The 21,611-nt window shown below is 40.2% G+C and overlaps 1 protein-coding gene across 7 annotated transcripts in view; it reads right to left on the bottom strand.

The window, feature by feature from the left end:
* Window positions 1–21,611, bottom strand: part of TEAD1 (TEA domain transcription factor 1) — a 255,589-nt gene that overhangs the window by 13,425 nt on the left and 220,553 nt on the right. For all 7 annotated transcript variants that reach the window (XM_074336012.2, XM_074336015.2, XM_074336014.2 and 4 more), the window contains 2 exons: window positions 4,630–4,770; window positions 426–578 (listed from right to left, as the gene is read on the bottom strand). In XM_074336012.2, the coding sequence (XP_074192113.1) occupies window positions 426–578; window positions 4,630–4,770 (294 nt within the window). The remainder of the gene's footprint in view (window positions 1–425; window positions 579–4,629; window positions 4,771–21,611) is intronic.

The raw sequence follows: 21,611 nt of genomic DNA, 5'->3' as shown, positions 1-21,611 counted from the left end.
GGGAACTATAAAAAGTATACATGCAGGGTCCTATCCTCAGAGACCCCGATTCAATGAATATAGGTTGCAATCTTGGCATCAGGATTTTTAGATATCAAGGTCTTTCTCCAGGTCTTTCTCATTTGTAACCAGAATTGAGACCCTCGGACCATGACTTTTTATTACCCCCCTGAATTCCGGTGGTGCCAAGTTTAGAAACCCCAGCCAGATGAGACCCCGTCTCCTCTATACACTTAAGCCGAACCAAGCTCAGGCTTGCCCCTTGGATGTATGAATCCACTGCTGATTGACCGCCTAAGGCCCAGCTCAGCAGCACGGTCCGATCCCTGGCCCCAGCCCCTGTGCCTCTCACATCTACCTTCTTATCTTTCCCCACCAGCCTCATGGCTGAATCTGTCAAAACAGGGAAGAGACAAAACAGTTACCAATAAAATTGTGAAGTTTTCCAAAACACTATTCATCATATATTTTTCTGGTAAGTGTTTGAGCTTGTGGATGAAGTTGATCATGTATTCACACATCGGGGAGCGGTTTATTCGGTATACAAATCGGCCATTCTCAAACCTTGCGTACTCCGTCTGTGAGGGAAAAAGGATTTGAGCAATTTGAGACTTTTAACTTCAAAATACATGAAAAAGAAAGATACTAGTGCCTATAAAAGCATTTTATTTTTTCAATATGAAATATCTGTTATATACTGTACTATTTATGCATTTTATTTAATTTTAAAAAATCCTATCTCCAAATTTAATTCATACTCAGAAACCATTATTTTTCTGGAAATTAAAAAAAAATTTGGAAAAATGATCACTATAAATAAGAGTTGTAGAGATCCTTTTCAGCAAAGGTCAGAAAAAAATATAACCACCTACTTAGTGCTTTTCTACCTGGAGATCTGAGAGAGCAGGCATGCCTAGTTAGAATTCTTCAAAGAGCCCACAGAAAATCTTGTTTTACTGTGATAAGGTCTCCCAGGCCAACAACCAATGCAGCTAATTTCTTGGCTTTAGGAAAAACGACTTCAGACTCACCATGAGCTCCTGACTGTTAGTTATTTATGTCTTTAGTTAAAAAAGAAAGTAAGAAAACACTGGTATATATGCAGTTTGAAGATCCCACTGAAGCACTCAGAAATAAGAAACATACTCCTGGATAACCTTGGATCAAAAAGGAATTAAAAAGGAAATTATAAACTATCTAACGAGTAATGAAAAGGAAAATACATCAAAACTTACGGGACTCCATGAAGCTATACTTGGAGGAAACTTAATGAAGCAGCTTCATGTCTTCATTATTAAAGATGAAAAATTACAGAACAAAATACAGATCTTTAAAAAAAATTTTAAACCCCACAAAATAAACCAAAACCACAAAGAAATCAAAAGAAACCGGGGACAGGAAATTAATAAAGATAAAATCACAAATCGATGTAAAATAGAAATTAAAAATGTAGACAGAATAAATGTAAAAAGGTTTTTTTTAAAAAGACAAAATATACCCTTCACAAGCTTAAGGAGAAAAAAGAAAAGCGACAAAACCATAATTACAGTAGAGATTAAAAGATTTACAAGAGGTTAAGTTCACACAACTCTAAGGGAGAAAAAAAAAAAAAGCAAAGACAACCTAGAGAACAGGATGCTTTCCCAGCAAAACACAAATTGCTGATACTGAACCAAAAAGTAGAAAACTTCAATTGGTCAGTTACAGTGGAAATACCTAGAAAGTTGTTTAGAGACCTATAGACCAAATGGTTTCATGTTAAGTTTTATGTAACCTTTACAGAACAGTTATTTTCAATGTTATTCAAACTACGCCAGACCACAGAAAAGACAGGTGTCCCAATTCTTTTTATGAAACTGATGTATATTCAATAGAGAAATTTGATAAAGAGATTATAAAAAAGTACAGACTAATAATTACTCATGAGATCTAAAAATTGTATGTAAAATAGCAAACAGCATGCATCAATGGAACCAAATTAGAACTTTCTTCAGAAATGCTGTGGTGGTACACACATAGGATATGTATTAACTTGTGAGGTCAACAAATGGGAGAAAAATTGGAGAAAAATCATATAGTAAGAGTTGCTGAAGAGGCATTTGATAAAATATTACAGCTATTAAAAATAAAAACCCTGAATAAAATAAGTATAGAAAGAAATCACTTAAATATAAAATAAAGATCACTTATAAACCAGTAATAAATATAATCCTAAATGGCAAAACTCCAAGACAATTTCCACTAACTTCAGGAAGGATACGAGGACACTATTACTTATACATCAGTATTTCTTTTTACAACTATGTTGGAGATTTTAACAAATGAAAAGGTGAGAAAATAATAATTTTTAAAAACTGGCATAAATGTTGGCAAAAGAGATAACAGATAAAATGCGATGGAAATGCAAATAGTTCTTGATTGGAAAGATTTCATATCAATAATATATTGATTTATCCCAAAATAATATCTAAATCTAATGCAATCACAATTAGAGTGCTCAAATAAGGTTTTTGTTTTGCTTTACATTTTAAAAATAATCTCATTATTAGTAAGAATAAATGCTGGTTACTAGCTTAGAAACTATTTGAAAAAGATTAATGAGATTGACTTCCTCAGCAGATATCAGAACATATTATACAGCCATTGTAATTAAATCAACATGGCACTGGGATGTGTAGAGATAAACAGAGGGTAGAGAGAATAGAAAAACACCAGGAACAGCTCCCAATATATGTGGTCACTTCCAGGGGACAGATCCATTCCGTCAGAAAAGGATGAGTCATTTAATAAATGGTCGATATAAACACCTGTCTATTTGGAAGAAAATAGCAGACTCCCCTTTCATACCAAATGCAAATACATTCTAAATGGATTAAAGGCTCACTTATAAAACTCTACCTGCCACATTCACACTCCTTTCTCCTTGAAAATTCCTGGGATTTCATCAGTCAAACCTTTCGCTGCTCTCTGAACTAATGTAGAGCTTTGGGTGTGTTATCTGAGGACACAATGAAGGATAATTTGAAGTCTGGGAAACCGAGTAACTATTTTCTCACATGTACCTGTCCAGGCAGGAAGTCTACCTACAGATAAGCCCTGACAACAACTGACAACATGGCTATTGGGTAGCAGTGCTTAGCACTAAGCTTCCGCGTTCCCAGCCACGGTCCAGGTAACATTGCTTCCTCCTCCTCAGAAGCGATGAAAGGCACCTGGTTCTACGTCTCCGGCCCTGTCTCACCACACAGCCACCTTTTCACCTGCCCTTCCTTGGGCTTCCCAGACATTGCACTGAGCCAGTCCCCCAGCACCCTCCTCCATTTTTGTCCTCTGCTCCTCTTTTGTGTCTCCCTTCCACTCACCCTAGGGCTGAATGCAGCTCCCCAAATTGAACCCTTATTTCTATGCCCTTGCTCTTCCCTCTCTGCAGCTAGTTCTCTATTGCCATAGCTTTAATTATGCTTAATGGTTAGGATTCCCAATTAATATCTTCAGTCTTAACCTGTATGCCAAATTCTTGCATCTATCATCCCCTACTTCCCCTTGAATTCCTTATTTCCTTATCTGTCCTTCCAAGCATAAAATGTGTGTTCCTCCTCTTGAATCTGAAATATCCAGTTTCTAAGTTCCATTCAAAATGTCTTACTGGATTCCCACTGTCACCATTTTAGTGAAACCCATGACCCCTAAGCTGAAAATGACCATCTAGTCAAATCACCTGTATCCTCTTCTGCCAGCGTAACCCTCTTAACACCATTCTTAGGATGCCCATACTATACTCAGGAAACTGAGGGCCTGCAGCACCCAAATCCTCATTGTTCAGCCCAAGGTCTTAAGAAACACACCCTCCTCCCTCTTTCTCCGCAGTGCATCGTCTCTCTCCCAGGCCTCAGCCCGGCCTTTGTCATCAGGTTGGGCTCCTGGACCTGCGAGATCCAGGACAGCTGTGAATAACAGCGTCTCACTAAACATGGATCGATTGGGTGAGGGTAGCAGACACTGGAAAACACACCTTTCAATGGACTGTCAACTGCAAACATCATTCACACAGAGCAACCGACTCTGAGAAAACGAATATATGAGTTTTGAAAGGGAGGAAGGCATGAAATCACAAAGCCATAAATAGGGATCCTAGTATGTACTGGAATAGACTTAAAATAATTATAATAAAGGGGGTAGAAATGGCAAAGCAATAATACCAATCTCAAGGTATCTGGGTTTTAGAAGGCCAGAGCCTATCAGCTGAACACCACCCTGGCTGTTCTCTACAGGGCCTGGGGGTGCCCTTGGGCCTGGGGGTGGGTGGGAAGGCCTCATCCGATGGACGGCAGCTTCCACACCAGGACACCCCGTGAGAACTCATGTAGGACTGAACACTGCTGGCTGGCCGGCAGGGCAGGGCCGACTTCAGAGTCAGGGAGGGCTGCCACGGGACTTCCTCCTTGCCTTCTTTCAGTTGCTTTCATATCATTCTACCTTTTTAGAAGTAATAGGGGAAAGAAGTGGGAGAAAGGGGGATGGGAAGGAGGAGACACCAAACAAAGTAAAACTCTTTGCCCCAACAAAGCTTTGAAGGACAGCAACAATCTGGCCTTGAATGAAGGTTCTGGTGTACAGAGGCCAACTTACCTCTACTTTTTCTACTACTTGCTTCCCAAAGGAGCAAACTTTGGTGGAACAGGTGACTGTCATATTTTCAGAACTCTCATACTGACTGGTTACACCGTAAAAAGCCCCGGCATCATCTTGAATATTGCAGTTTAAATCGGCCTGTTGGAAAGGAAATGCTGGTAAGGGTTATGCTCTCAAGTCATGGCAACGAGCAGTGACCGGCAGGGTCTGACCTCCATTCTGGCTGAGTAGAGGGCAGAGGTGGTTGGGGAGATGGTGAAGTGATGCTCATCTAGAAAGAAATCCCATAGCTCCTTGGGCATTTTTTGGAAGAGATTGCGATCTTCTTCGTTTCATTTTCTTGCATTCAGTATCAGAATAATGCTGTACCTTTGTAATAAAAGATCCCTGAGGTCTTTGGAAATGTGCAGAAAGCAGTATAGTTGACCCTTGAACACCATGGGAATTTAGGGGCTCCAACAACCGGCACAGTCGAAAATCCATGTACAACTTTTGACTCCCCAACAATGTAACTACTAACAACCTACTGTTGACCATAAGCCTTACTGATAACATAAACAGTCAATTAACACATATTTTGTAAGTTATATGTATTAGATACCATATTCTTACAATAAAGTAAGCTAGAGAAAAGAAAATGTTATTAAAATCATAAGGAAAACACATTTACAGTATTAAAAAACACACCTGTATATAAGTGACAGTATTAAAAAAACACACCTGTATAAGTTCAAACCTGTGTTGTTCAAGGCTTGACTGTATATGAATTGAATTCATATTCACTAATCTTTAGAGACATTTAAAAGCACAGGAGAATCTGTAACTGACTGGCCATTTGTTATATATAAAAACAGAAACTTCATTATAAATTATAGCATCTGGAGGGGAAACGGTTCCTACTAAAGACTGGCTTATAAAGACGGTAAATTAACACAAAGCACCACTCATTTAACACATTTTCATGAGTACCTACTATGTGAGGGGTCATAACAGACAGGTAAGACTGGATTACCACATAATAAAGGAGATATGTACATAAAATAGCTATAATTTAGATAGAAAAATAAGTACCATGTCAAAGGTACCCTGAGTTGAGACCATAGGAGACATTGGTTTCAGCCAGGAGTGTTATTTAAGGGATGGTTAAGATTTACACATGCAGAGAATGGCTGAGGGAACAGTGTGGGCAGAGGACGGCCACAGAGCTTCACTCTCGCTACAGTGCAAAGACTGAGGAGACTGGGAGAAATGAGTTTGGAAATGCAACTAGAGCCCAGGTTGCTGAGGGCTAAATACAGCGTTTGGCTGTATCCTGGAGGAAATGGGGACACCTTGAAAGCTTGAGCACACAGACGTGATGTGATCAGAACTGTGCTTCAGAAAGAAATATCTCAGCGTGGTATAAGGTCCATGGGAGAGGGAGGCTGGGAGGCCGCAGCCTCTACATTGCTGACTGATGGTTCCTTTCCCTTGAATATGTCCTGACCCCTACTGCACACCAGGCACTGGGTGTGGAGCTGGGGGTCAAAGAAAGAGCACAAGCTGAGCCAGTCCCTGCTGTCAGGCGGCCTACGATTTAGTAGGGGGACATCACAACAGAGATAAGCACTCCTGAGAGAGGCACAGAGAGGCATGAGAACAAACAATGGTGGGGAGGGGGCTCTTGGGGTCCAAGAGGCTTACGAGGATGATGCAGCTCAGATCCAAGGAAGAATCGCTGGTCTAGGCAGGCGGTGCATGGGCGGGGAGGGGTGGCCAAAGGGTCCACGGCCGGAAACAATACTAAACAAAGGCTGGAACAGAGAGAGCAAGGGAGAGAGGGTGGCAGGAGGGGTTGGGGCGGAGGCAGGGTTTGGGTCTTACATCCTAAAACCAGAGGGAAGTAGGAGTGGTAAGCATATGGATGGTGAGACAGTGAGGGGTTTGGTCAGACTTGCATTCCAAACAGGCAGCCCTGACCCAAGGCTGGAGGACGCTCTGGAAGAATGAGAGCCCGTGAGGGTTATATAAATAAAGAGGCCACTAGAGCAGTCGAAATGAGAGAGGTTATTTGGACTACTGTGGTGGCTATTAAGACAGAAACAGTTAGGTCTGATATACAAATGAGACTATTTTGAGGTCTGGCACATTTTCACTCATTTTAATACCTTGATAGCACTAACCACCATGAAGACCTGAGCCGGCCCACCGTATTTTGCCGTGTATAATGTGCTCCCGGGTATAATGTGCACCGATGTTTTTGGCCCAAACTTTCAGGGGAAAAAAATCTTTCGTTTCAATTTTTTAAGTCAAATTTTTATTTGTTTACATTTAGGTACTTGTTTTTTGTATTATAAAGGAATTTTAGCATTTTTTTAACATTATGGTACAAGAAATTTTATGCAACAAATAATTACAAAACACAAGAACAGATCATAGTACAAGAAATTTTATGTACCGTTAACAAATTTACGATGTTTACGCATCAAGAGGGCCAACAACTCTTCGTCTTGCAAGTTCATCGTAAGTTCAACAAAACCGATTATTGTATTCCAGGGTATTATTTTGCATGCGAATATCATTATTGATTTCTAGAGTTACACTTTGAACTTATAAGCATAAATAAAAGAGTTAAAAACATTTATATAGATATGGAATTAGTACTATCCAGGTATAGTGAACATCTTTATTTTTCTCTCACATAGTGGGGCAAAAAGGTGCGCATTATACACGGCAAAATACAGTAGTATGCATCTGCATTTGAATTTCTTGAGTTGAGTATCAGGAAAATGTTCATTTCCTTAGGCAAAACTTCGTATCTTCCGACTTCATTATAAAAAGAGCTATATATATTTTATATTCCTTCCCCCTTTCACCTTATGTGCCAAGAAATTCAAAGCTAAATTCAGTGCTCAACTGCAGGTACTTCTAATAGCTGCTAACAACCAGTGTGCAGCTCCTTTGACTGGATTCCAATCTGCTTGTACTTGTCCAGTTTTATATTATCCATAAATTTAGTAACACTCCCTCACATTTTGCTTTGTGGAATTATATATGTGGGCATAAATCATAAATAAATAAAAATACCCAGGTGTGCATTTTTCTCAAGTCAAAGATTTGACATTTGGCTCCAGGAAAGAGCCGCTTAGCAGGAAATAATGGATGTCTTTCCCTAACTGAGATCTGTATCAGAGCTACCCAAGGCTGAAGAGGCCCAGGGGTCTACCTGAGCTCCAGCCTTCAGGGAAGAAAGGTACCAACACATCCTAGGCACACAGGAGCTCTGACTCTGGAATTACCACCTAGCTGCCCACAGGGCACTGAAAGTGGGCCTTCAAGAACTGTCACTGCCTTGTTCTGCCACCAGCTGAGAACACGGGGTTCTGAGAAGCAACTCAGGTGTTCTGCGGCATTGGGACTGCAGTGATGTTCTTCCAGGGATTTATGCTCTTACTACAGTCGGCCCTCTGCATCCGCGGGTTTCGCATTCGCGATTCAACCAACCTCAGATCAAAAATATTCGAAAAAAGTTACATTGTTGCTGGCGTGGACTATGGTAGTTAGGCCTAGGATGGTTGTGTCTGCACTGAACACGTACAGACTTGTTTCTTGTCATTATTCCCTCAACAATACAGTATAACAACTATTTACATTGCGTTTATATTGTATTAGGTATTATAAGTAATCTAGAGATGATTTAAAGTATATGGGAGGGTGTGCTTAGGTCATTTGCAAAAACTAGGCCATTTTATAGAAGGGACTGGAACATCATGGATTTTGGTGTCTGTGGACATTTCTAAAACCAACTTCCTTGGATACCAAGGGATGACTATATGATGATGTAGTTTGTGCCAACAAGTTTTAGCATTTTTAAAAATGTAAATACAGGGCGGCCGGATAGTTCAGTTGGTTAGAGTGCAAGTTCTGAACAGGGTTGCTGGTTCGATTCCCACATGGGCCAGTGAGCTGCACCCTCCACAACTAGATTGAATACAATGAGCTGCTGCTGAGCAGCCAGAGGGGTGGCTGGAGGGTACATTGGTTAGAGCACGAGCTCTTAACAACAAGGTTGCCGGTTCAATTCCCTCATGGGATGGTGGGCTGCACCCCCTGCAACTAAAGATTGAAAATGGCGACTGGACTTGGAGCTGAGCTGCAATTTCCACAACTAGACTGAAGGACGACTTGGAGCTGATGGGCCCTGGAGAAACACACTGTTCCCCAATATTCCCCAATAAAATTAAAAAAAAACACACCAAAACATAAAATGTATAGAATGGTTCCATTTATATTATAAATAAATAAATAAATAAATAAATAAATAAATAAATAAATAAAATGTAAAAACATACATGTGGTAAGTAAAGAAATCAAACTGGAAAAAGGGTGCATATTTTATTTCTATCCCTGAACTTGCCAGCCTCCCCAGAGGGTGACTAGTGTTATCTGATTCTCACATGTCCTGTTAGAGTATTTAGCATTTAGATATTTAAGCATCTACTTTTACTTGTACTTGTCCAGTTTTATATTATCCATAAACTTAGTAACACTTTTTTGCACAAACAGTAATACTCTTCTAAACCTTGCTTTAAAAAAAAATAACGACATTTTTAGAACTCATATAGTACTGATATAGAATATCAGTGTTACAAAAAGCAGCCACTTAAAAACCGAACAGCCCCAGTTCATAGTGGCTGCATACTATTCCATTGCCCAGATGCACCATAATTTAGTACGTGCTTGACTGATGAATACCGTGTTTTCCTGAAAATAAGACCTAGCCGGACAATCAGCTCTAATGTGTCTTTTGGAGCAAAAATTAATATAAGACCCGGTATTATATTATTATATTATATTATATTATATTATATTATATTATATTATATTATATTATACTTGGTCTTACATTATAGTAAAATAAGACTGGCTCTTATATTAATTTTTGCTCCAAAAGACGCATTAGAGATGATTGTCCAGCTAGGTCTTATTTTCGGGGAAACATGGTATTTAGGGTGCATCCCAACAACAGCACAATGTGTATGTGTGGCAGAAAAAGTGCATCAGAAATTACTGTTACTGTCCTTTCTTTCAACCTTAAAAAATTCCCAGCTTTGAAAAAGAGTATTAATGGGCTATAAATACATTGTTAGCTAACATTGTAATTTAAACAAACATCACCATTCTGATGTAATCAAGTTGTTTTGAAAGACTGGTGAGCAATCAAAAGCAGTTTGGTGTTTTTGGCGTCAGGAGTGGAGTGTGGGAAGGAGCACAGGGAAATAAGCAATGTGTGGAGGAGTCAACTGGAGAGTAAATGGAGTAGGTTATTTATTTTTTTAAACCGTCAACCTCCACTTACTGCAGTGATTTAACCAGGAGGGAGGTTCCTTAAGAATTTTACCTCAGTTCCCTCTGCACAATGTTTTGTTTTCTTTCATTGCTTTTAATGCTCCATTTTTCATTTTATGCACTCCTGTGGCATTATTTTTGACAAGCAAAAGATGTGCAATGTAAACAACCTGGACACTAGAGATCTAACGCAAACACAGACATAAATATACCAAACAATCTGTCAATAGACACAACTGAAAAATGTGAACCAAGTTCAGAATGGTATTTACCATTATTTGATGTTTACAAAATTGCTGAAAATTTTTTCACAGCTTTCATGTTTCCATCTCTGTGAGTTTCCATGCTTATGTGACGCTGGTGAAAGGAGCTGTCCCATAGCAGCAGCATACCTAGTAGATTTTTGACACCTCGAGTGGATCATTTTTAAGAACACTCCTTCCTTTACTGTACGAAAGTATTTTCAGTAATAATCAGCACTCTATTTTAACTGTGTTTAAACACGAAAAGTTTAAACACAGAAACTCCCAGTCATAACAGAGAATGACAGAACTGAAATACCTCAAGCTCTGTGTTTTCATCTTCATAGTTACTGTGATATCATTGCTCATGTGTGACTCTACTATTTTACCCTGAGAAGATGCAGCACCACGGAGACTGCAGCTCAAATGATTCCAAACTGTTAAGAACTTATTCTAGAAATGAATACAAGGCCGAGTCCACATGTGTTGTTAAAGCAGTAGTAATACAATGAATAAGTAATATAAGTGTGATAATTTGAAGCATATTATATATATGCACGTATAAATGAAATAAAAACTCAACACACACCTGAAATCTATGTAATTTTACTAACAATTGTCACCCCAATAAATTTAAAAAAACAAAAAAAAACAAAAAACAAAAAAACTCAACACTAATTTCACCAATTGTTCAGGACTTAGGCCAACAAAGGAGAGGAGTTTTTTTTTTTTAATTGATGGCACTGTTTAGAACTGTGGACACATGGGGATAATAAAAATGAAAACAATTTTCAGACGGTTTTGCCATCTAAAATTCTCTATAAACAATGAACTTCCTGATTGCCTGGAACTGAGGCAGACCACGCCCACCATCTCACCTTAGGTTCACCACTGTCCCTTAGATTTCCCAAAATAATGTTAATTAGTTTTAATTGGGAATGGATGACCTGTACTTATAATGACAGGAATGATAAAAGAATGAAACTATTAAAGAATGTACATCATGAAATCCTGGCCTTAGAAACTATCTCAACAAATTATGAGTTTTAAATTTATCCTGGTTATCTTTTTTTACATGAAGTTAAAGTATAATATATATTCAGAGTAATGCACCAATCACAAGATTACAGCTTAATTTTCATAAAGTGAACACACCCATGTAACCATCCCCAGATGAAGAAACAACAGAAGCCCTCCCACCCATGCTCCTTCCAGTAAAATCACCCCCACACCTCACATGGGTAACCTGGATCCTTGTATAACATTATACATGAATTCTGTCTGGTTTTCTGAACTTTAAGTAAGTGTAATCACACAGTGTCGACTTCTTTGTGTTGGCTTCAATCGCTCAGCATCACACCGTGAGACTCCCCCATGCTATTGTGTGTACTTCATTCATCTTTGTTACTGTAGCGTATTCCATTGAACGAAAAATACCACGATCCATTGATTCCACTATTGATGGATATTAGCAGTGTCTTCAAATTGGACCTATTATGAAGAGTGCTACTTGGAACTTTCTTAAATATGCTTTTGACGAACACGTATATACATTTCTGTTCGGTGTTCCTAGGAGTGGAATTGCTGAGTCATTAAGTCTGTGTGCATTTTAGCTTTCACTTAGATAATAGGGACGGACGGTTTCAGAGTTACTATCTTTCCTTTTTCTTTTTTAAGTTTGAGAAAACTGGATTATTGAATTATTAGTGTAAGTTTAATAAGTTAGATTTTAAAAGGCCTCTCAACCAACAGTAAATAACCAATTTGCTATTACAACTACTTTGCAATTACTCTTGAACATGGAAAATAATCATGTAAAGCCGTCCAACCATATCACAGCTGCTCTTCAGGAATTTTCTAGGAGGAGGTATTGATGTAAAACACAATTATCTGTCAGCTGATGACATTATGATGATCCCAGAAAGAAATGCAGTCACTGAATTCCCATGAAGCAAAGGTAATCTCAAAGAAGGAATGCCAGCATTAAATCAACAACAAAGGAGACAAACTCTGTAATGAGCCTGGGAGTCACGCCGTGTTCATTACACACCCTACTGACAGCTCAGAGCACACCTCCATTACAGAATTCTGAATTAAGAAAATGAGAACACAATGTGCTGGTATCAGAGATGCAAACTATTTCTCCTAATCGGTTTTTCTCCGACCACAGGATATTTTCTACAAGCAAATGTATATTTTAAAAAATCTAAGAAATGGGTAAAACCAGCAAACTTATCTTCCCAACAATTTCCAAATTCATACCATATTCTAGCCCTTGGGGACAAGTCAGCCTAAAATATGTAGTTGGTTACGGGCCAGGTTTGGAAGTGTTTAAACACACACACACACACACACACACACACACACACACACACACACACACTTGCAAGTATGGCTGGGTGGGTAGGGCAATTCCAGGTAAACAGGCCCTTCTAAGGAATCTTTGCCCATTTTGTCCTAGAACAGACTACTACGTATGGACTGGGTTCAAAGGCCAACCCAAACAAAAATCCTTTTTACAGTAGCCGGACCTGTCTGTCTTCTGGCTAAATACCTTCAGATACTTTAAGAGAAAACTTACTATGTGCTGGACAGATCTTATTGTTAGGTATCATTAGTTTTCCATTGCTGCTTTAACAAACTACCATGAAATGAGTGGCGTACAACACCACAAATGTATGATCTTATACTTCTGTAGGTCAGACACCTGACATTGGTCTCACAAGCCTAAGATCAAGTTATTGGCAGAACTGGGTTCTTTTCTTGAGGCTCTCTTTCCTTGCCTCTCCGTTTCTAGAGGCCACCTGCATTCCTTGTCTCTTAGCCCCCTCCCCCATGTTCAAAGCCAGCAACCCCAGGCTGAGTCCTTCTCACACTGCCAGCTGTCATCTCTCTAGATCTCGTCTTCTGCCTTCCTCTTCCACTTTTAAGGAACGTTGTAGTTACATTGGGCTCACTCAGATCAAGATATCTTCCCTACCTGCTGACTAGCAACCTTAATTCTCTTTGTCCGTGTAGTGCTTCGTATTCCCAAATACCATGGATAAGGGCTTGGACATGACCCATTAAGGTGCTACCGGCTCCCCTGTAACTTCCACCTACAACTCTGCCTTCCGGAATCATGCAGATCTAAGAACACATCTGTAAGACGATTCTGCAATTTGCTTTCATTTCCCCCTTAGTCTCACCTTTCCTCTCCCCCTTCTCACCTACAACGCTGTTCAGGTGCTATCTGCTCCCCAGGATTCAAGTTTTACGTTTATTTTTATTAAACTCCATCCTCATTTCAGACTTCCCTTTCATCTAGTCCAGATACTGACTCTTCATCTGCCGTTATCTCATCTCAGACATCTGATCACAGCATGGACAGCAGTCACTTCTTTGAGTCTCACTGTCCTCATCTGTCATCACAGAGAAGAACTGCTTCCAACAGTCACCACGGTAATGGGAGGAAATAATGCATATGAAACTCACCTGTACATTGGAATGTGCTAAACAGATGACAACGGTTAATCATACTGATAACCACTCCTAGCAGCTTATTGATTTAAAATACAGACCAGGACAGCGATAAAGACAGAGCCTCAATCACATCTACAGAGGTATGACCCAATGTAAATGGTGGCTCGTAATCAATAAACAAACTAAAAACTGTCTCCACAGGGCCAGTCCGAGCGCCAATGGACACCGATCAGGTGTGCAGCACACATACAACAATGGCTTTTTCCAAACAGAAAAATCAGTAGTTTTTTTGATTTGTGAATTTATGACAAGTCTTAAGTTTGGGGTGTAACTGCTCAAACAGGTACCAAATTACCATCTTTCTCACGGAGATATGATTGAGATATTATAGAATTCTTTCTGGAAACTCACTAATAAATGTGTGTTGAATGAATTTAAAACCTTAGGGTGTATTTGTGGTCCTGGGAAACAATACAAAGCCAAAGGAGAAGCAGGTTACAGGGCTGGACAGAGAAAGCTGCCTGCGTCAGACAGCAAGGAAACAAGAAAACGAAACATCAACTTTTCCCACATTTTCCCTACCTCATCCTTGTCTTACACGCATTACTCCTGTAGCTAAAACATTCCTGTCACCAGACAAGATGTCGGATTGGTTTCTCCCCTATCCCCTCTTATCCAGTTAGCCCACTGATTCACTGATGTGTTCCACTGTTTGACTTCATGCTTTTGAAATTTAAAAAAATTAAAAATGTAATTTTTAATTACATCTTCAAAGAATGATCCTTCCCATTTCATGGGTGAGGAAAAACAAGACCTAGCCGTTATATGGGATCCAGAGCTCTGAGGGGAGGGCTGGGCCAGGAGATCTTCTCTGCAAAACCTCAGGCGGCTGGAAACCTGGCTACAGGGGGCTAAAGTACCGGGAGAGCGTGCGAAGGTTGCTAAGAATGGAATTGCATAACTCAAGCAGAAGAGGTATTTGACTGATGACAACTACTTTGTCAATGGCTTCGGAAGGAAAACGCCTCCTGGAAGGAACAAGGAGGAAGCAGATATAACCCCAAAGGCAGGGTAGAGGGCAGGGGCACCCCGTCTGGAAAGGAGTAGTCTGTGGACACTCCTTTCCCGCCCGCCTCTCCCTTTCACCCTGAGGACTTGGAAGGGCTGGGTGGGAATTACTGAGTTGCAGAAAGAACACATCAAGAGGATAGTCCCTGACAAGAGAGAGTAATAGGCACTGATGGATGCTAGCAGAAGCTGGCATTTTCAAACCACCACTTTGAACCTCTCCTCTTCATCCTCTCTGAGCAATGATCAAAGGACCAAGATTTCAAATTGTGAAGCAATTTTTTCCAATGGCAGCATCTGGCTCCTTGGCAGGCGGCACTGGGAGCTGGTTCTGCTACGGGCAGCGATCCAAGCCTGCCACATGGTGAGGCTCGGCTGGGCAGGGCACCTAGTGGGCCTGGCAGGTGCTCTGCAGGCACCAAAGGACAACTGCTTTGCACTGAGCTGTGAGCGTTAGGCAGAAGTGCCCCGCGAGGCAGTGTTGGCAGGGGGGTCTCTCTGGCAGGGGGCGTCTTTCCAGGAAGCTGGCTACTCCCAAACCCTCCTGCCGGACACATTTGCAAACATCTGCTCCTGGCCAAGACCTCTGAAGCCAGCCCATATAAGCAAACAGAGGCTTGGGGTGGGGGAAGCTGGATGACCATGGGACAATTTCCCAGTAAGGCAACCTGCATTTGGGACCTCGGTAAAGTTGCTCATAGGGAAGCAAGCCTTTGAGTGTGTTCACTGTGGGCCACTGGACCCCGGCCCAGCACAAAGGGACAGCAGCTGTAGTTCTCCTGCCACAGCTGTTTTTAATAAGAATAACAGGAATAAACTCAGCCCCCACTCTTCAAGTTACTTCCCGCTAATTATGGAATATATTTACATCTACAAAATAGGATGTAAACTCCACCAAGTACCCTTTTATTGTGCAGATTGACACCCCTATTTGAATTTCATAAACATTTAGTACTTCAAAGAATATTAAAAGCTTACTCTAATTACGATACGCACTGCTTGAAAGGCTTTCTGTTTGCATTGCAAATTCCTACAAATACCAGTCTTCATTAAGAAAAAATTCAATTACTATCACCCACACAACCTCAGGTAACTGCCACTGGTGGCTTTACACAGTAGCAGGGATGAAAGAGCCCAGGTCTCAGCCCCAAGTACAAAGCAGTTGTACAGGCTGGTTCTGTCCAATGGAGGCAGTTAGAGTCCTGGACGCCCAGCTGAGCTGGCCCTTCACTCACCACAGTGATCAGGTGTGCGAACGTCGGTCCAGGACCACCCGTTCTAAACCAGGAAACAAGATGTTTTTTCTGGTCTGCAGTTTTTGTTCAAGAGTCTTACACAGATCAACAAAATCAACCAACTAACAAGTGCAGAGTTGCCAAATAAAATACAAGTGACCCAGTTAAATTTGATTTTTAGATAAATAACATTGTTTGCTTTAGTACTGTAGATCCTAAAGATTGCATTGGGCATATGTACCCTAAGAAAGTATATGTTGTTTACCTGAAATTGAAATTTAACTGGCCACTTGTATTTTTATTTGCTAAATCTGGCAACTCTCCCAACAATTCACCTTTACTGAAAAGAATAACAAAAATTGGGACTTTAAAAAGACGTCTTATGCTCAAGCTATTTTAAGTGAGAAAAAAATGAGGTTGCCGAATAATATACATAAAGCATAGCTTTTCTTTTTTTCTTTCTTTTCTTTTTCCTTTCTTTCTTTCTCTCTCTCTCCTTCTCTCTCTGTCTCTGTCTCTGTCTCTCTCTCTCTCTCTCTCTCTGTCTCTCTCTCTCTGTCTCTCTCTGTCTCTCTGTCTCTCTCACTCGCTCTCTCTTTTTTTTAGTAAAAACCAATGGTGTTTGTCCAATGTTTGTAGAAGCATATAGAAAGTCCAGGATACGTGGCTGAGGGGGAATCTCACTTTTTCTTCTATGGTCTTTTGAACTGCTGGCACTATTTACAATAAACTTGTATTGCTTTTGTAAAGTAAAAAGTAAATTAAAATGGGGGTGGGTAGGTAGGATGCACCTTGAATCTCCACCAGCACAGGGAGAACAGATTTCACACTTCATCAAAGTGTGAATTTTAGACAACTGACCAAGATCCCTGCGGCGTTTATGACTATGTCCACATAATTCACATATTCCCTGCAAAACTGGGTCTGGAAATAAGCAATCAACTCTTTTATGCCACCTCAACTCTTTCCTTCTCAGGCTTTTCTTGAGGTATGGCTAGAGCGAGAAGCCAGTCATGCCTCCATCAACAAGGCAAATGCTGAGAAGTGCAGGTGTACCGTGTATCTGCTTTCCCCGACCTCTGATTAGCAGCAGCTCTTGGAGGGACAGTGGCTTAGCATCTCAGCCTGTAACCATGGCAGGGAGCAGAATTAAATAGCCCCATCCAGGAAAAGATGGACCCCTGACCTCAGTTTTGTCAGCAACCACTGAGCCAAATGACCCAGGACAGAAAGCATTTAGAGGAACAGCTGTCAGCTGGATTCTCCTATGAGGTCCAGATAACTCCCAATTTAGATTCTGCCTAGATGTCCTGAAGAGTTCAAGGTTAAAAAAATATTTATCCATGGTGGACTGAGGTTAAGGGATTAGGGAAAAAGCAGAGTGAGATTCTGATCCCATTTTCTAGGCTGTCTTGTTCTGCCTTACATTTTCAGGGGATTCAGAAAGGGTCCTTTTAAATAAAGTGACTGTCACAGGGATCAATGTTTCCACCCTCAATCTCACTATTCTTCAGGTTCTGTAAGGTCCAGTGGCTACGGGGACTTCTGTCACCTCCCAATAGGACTGTGCACAAACATCCACTTCCCTTGAAAACTCCTTCCCACCCCTTCCATTGACCGTACTCATTCAAGATTTAGCTCAAATGCCACGTGAGGCCTTCTGGAATGTTCTCAGGCAAAAAGAGTTCTTCCTTCTACCTCTGTGGGGCCACATTTCCATTACACCTCTTGTCCCGTGGTGCTGTATTTATCTGCCTCTTACTCATGTCTATATCCCCAGTTCTCTAGGAGCAAAGTCAAGTTCAGTGAATGTTTGCTGAATGACTGACTCACTAGTGATGTATTTATTGCTAACACAAATGATTAAACTATTTCCACAAGAGCTTAACTCCAGACATAGATTGGAACAGATTTTGTGTGAGTCTCTTGCCTGCCCTTCAGTAAATTCCCTGAAAAAGATTGCCCAACAAACTATCAGATTCCTACTATATCTGCCTATGATATCAGAGCCTGGCTAAGTGGCACTTACAGCACTGATAGATAGCAATTTCTCTAGGTGTACTGAATGAAATAACATAACCTTTCAGATAACAAATTAAAAAAACACACAACTGTTGAAAATCTGCTACATACATTGCCCTGCTGAACACACAATAGCTACAGATAGGATCCCTGCTCCCTGGGGCTGGCCTACAAAGTTTAGGACAAGGGGCTGGAAAACAGGAAGAAAGCAATAACAGACAGCAATAAATGCAGAAAGTGCTAACAAGCTCCAGATATTTTTCTTACAAATCAAACCAAAATGGGCGGATGTACAAGTTTGTTGACTCCCTTATTCCTTTATATAAAATATCAGAACCGGCCTGTCAACAGATGATTTTTCAAACAGACCTTCGGTGAAGATCACCACACAATCCCAGTCTACCCCAAGGGAACTTATTATGTATTAGCCCATAAGTACTTCTGAATATGGTGGTATTTCTTGCTAATAATCTTCCTTCCACTTACGTCATCCCATCACTTAACACTGTTCACATAATTTCAGAACTTAACGTCATTTTGAGATGAGGTAGAAGTAGAGAAATGGAAAACTGAAAGGCCCTTTCCTTATTGATAGTTTAAAACGTGGGGAGAAAATCATTCCGTTTTGCTAACTTCCTTTTTAATAAATTAGCAACAGGAACATTTGGTTCCCAGTGATAGACTCAAGTCTACAAATTCAACCTAAATCATGGAGAATCCAATTAGAACCAATCTGAATCTCCAGAGGGAGTCCATTCAGCCAGTTTACATGTGCGTCTGGTTTCTCCTCCTTTAAAAACAGCCCAGTTGTTTTTTTCTTTGTTTGTTTTTTTAATTTATAGTGCCTGTCATTTTGTCCAACAAATGTGAATTCATTCCTACCAGAATAAAAGCATCTTCTAAAGGCTCCCTCTTGCTTTCCTTTCTCTGTTTTATGAAATCTTCTCATATCTGCTTTGGTTAATAAAACTAGGCTTTCTTTTTCTTCCCCTAGAAAAATAGGTTAAGAAAATAAGTTGAATGACTATAAATATATTATTAATTGTTTACACTGAATGATCATAATTCTAAGAATTTAAAAAAGTAAAACATGGGCAGCCGGTTGGCTCAGTTAGTTAGAGCGCTGTGCTTCTAACACCCAGGCTGCGGGTTCGATTCCCACACAGGCCAGTCAGCTGCACCCTCCACAACTAGAGTGAAAAACAAAGGCTTGACTTGGAGCTGAGTTGCTGGTGGGCGGCTGGCTGGCTCAGTTGGTTAGAGCACAGGGCTCATTACACAAAGACGCCAGTTTGATTCCCACCTGGGCCAGTGAGCTGTGCACTCCATTACTAGGTTGAAAACAACGACTTGACTTGAAGCTGAGCTGCACCCTCCACAACTAGACTGAAAACACACACACACACACACACACACAAAACGACTTGACTTGGAGCTGATGGGTCCTGGAAAAACACACTGTTCCCTAATAAAAATTTAAAAAGAAAAATAAATTAAAATAAAAAAGTAAAACATAAATAACCATAGGGTAGCACCATATATCCTGATTTCTAAGACACTAGTACTTTAATAATCATTTCAAAGAAAAATGAAACATGATATTAGGTTGGTGCAAAAGTAATTGCGATTTAAAAGGTTAAAAATAATTGCAAAAACTGCAATTACTTTTGCACCAACCTAATATTAAATGTATATAAAAAATTTGTTTAACAGGATACCTACCCATAGAGTTTCATGTTCATATTACTTTCTTCTTTTTTATTCCAATCAAATTTGAGACTAAGCCTTCATCATACTAATGATTCTTCTGAATAGTTTTTGGCTATAAGGTTTATAAGTAACATGTTAGTAACATGTGATCTCTTTGAACCACTGTCCCAAAGCTTCACACTCTTGAGCACTGTTAGGACAGAGAATAGAATTTTGAGGCCCCTCCAAAAATAACAGTTTCACTGAATTTCTTATTTGGTTAAATCCATAATTTTGTTTATTTCCTTGAGTAAACTACATGCGTCTGGAAAGGAACTTCTTTTGAAAGTCAGCTCCAGTAGGTGGGTTTTTGTTTTTCAGGATGCATGACTCACACCCACCTCTTCTTGCTTTGGTATTTCTGTGATCAATTCCAAGACAGTTGGCATTTTTATCTTAAATTAGCTGCAGTATCTGCCATTTCACTGGCATCCCAGCCGCATGAATCTCAATGCGGAAACGAAGCTCAGCCCTGTCCATTTGTGGGTGGACGGCTTCCTTTCTTAGGGCCAATCATTGTATTATAAGGAAAAAAGGAAGTATGGCTTTCTGCCACTACCAAATGTTGGCCTCACTTATCTCAAATCTGCTTCCACACTTGTCCTCAATAATGACAATTGTGACGCTGCATCAAACTGTAATTTTTTGGAGACATTTCAATTAGGGATTCAAATTTAAGCTAAAATTTGTACTAGTTGTATACAGTACTACTAGCACAAAGAACTAAGGTGACAAGGAGATGGTGAGATGCCCTTTACACTGGCCAGAGTCACAAAGGGCCGGCGATGGAAACCACATCATGGCTTATTCCTCTGTGGAGGGGAGGGCCAGGCATTTATGAAATTGACTGTAAGAAGCATCCCACTTTTAGAACTGTTGAAATGGGAATAAGTGTGTCTTAGAAGGGAGGGAATACGGTATGTGTAACCTTATTAATAGCTGTTTCCATAGAGAATGAAGAAAGAATAAAGACGTTGAGTAGAAAGAAAAAAGAACTGCAGATGTAGAGGAACTCAAAAAACAAAATGGCAATAGAAAGTTGCTTTCTTTTTAAATTATGCCACGCAAGGCTGATGAAGATACTTGGGGTACTTACTCACTATTTGACTTTAGAAAGCAACTTGGTGATTTACACACATACACATACAGACACATATATATTAAAAGCCATATTATCAATATCTAATTAAATAAGAGTGGTTCAACTATGATATACCCAGTAAATAAGATATCACAGAGTCATTAAAATGGTAACTAGGGATATGATAACATATGGTTACATGGAAGGGTGTTTGATAAAGAAGCAGGGTACCAAATTTAATGCATTCTTTGATTCAAACTACATAAACATGTATTACATTAGGTTATATTTGTGGTGCATTTAGGAATGAATTAAAAATTATCTTTTACCTGGACTGTCTAGAATATTATGATATTGCCTTTGTATTTACAATGTAAGAACTATGCTGCTCTCCCCTCCAAAGGCCGCTAACAGGGAGATATTCCTCTCTCTAGAATCCGTAGGCTGCAACCTGAACTTCCTGGTAACAGAAGTCTATTCACCTTAGCCCCCATGTAAACGTACACCAGAGCATCCTCTAATAACAGGACTTCACAGAGAAACCATGCTGCTTCACTTATCATCACTGGCTTCCATGCAAGTGAAGTTCTGTGAGGTGTTTCTAGCAACAGAGCTGCTCCCTGAAGAGGCCATGCACGGGTTCAGTGGAAAGTGCATGGATGCCAGAGTCCAGCAGATCAGGCATTGATTAGCTGTGTGATTTTGCAGAAGTCACATTGCCTGTCCATGTCTCAGTGTCTTTCCATGTACAATGAGAATAGTCACGTACCTCCCAGGGTAAGCGTGTGCTTA

This window comes from Rhinolophus sinicus, chromosome 14 (assembly GCF_057876585.1).
Source record: "Rhinolophus sinicus isolate RSI-liver-muscle chromosome 14, RSI-T2T, whole genome shotgun sequence".
Classification (NCBI taxonomy): Eukaryota; Metazoa; Chordata; class Mammalia; order Chiroptera; family Rhinolophidae; genus Rhinolophus; species Rhinolophus sinicus.
This window is presented reverse-complemented; position numbering and strand designations above follow the sequence as displayed.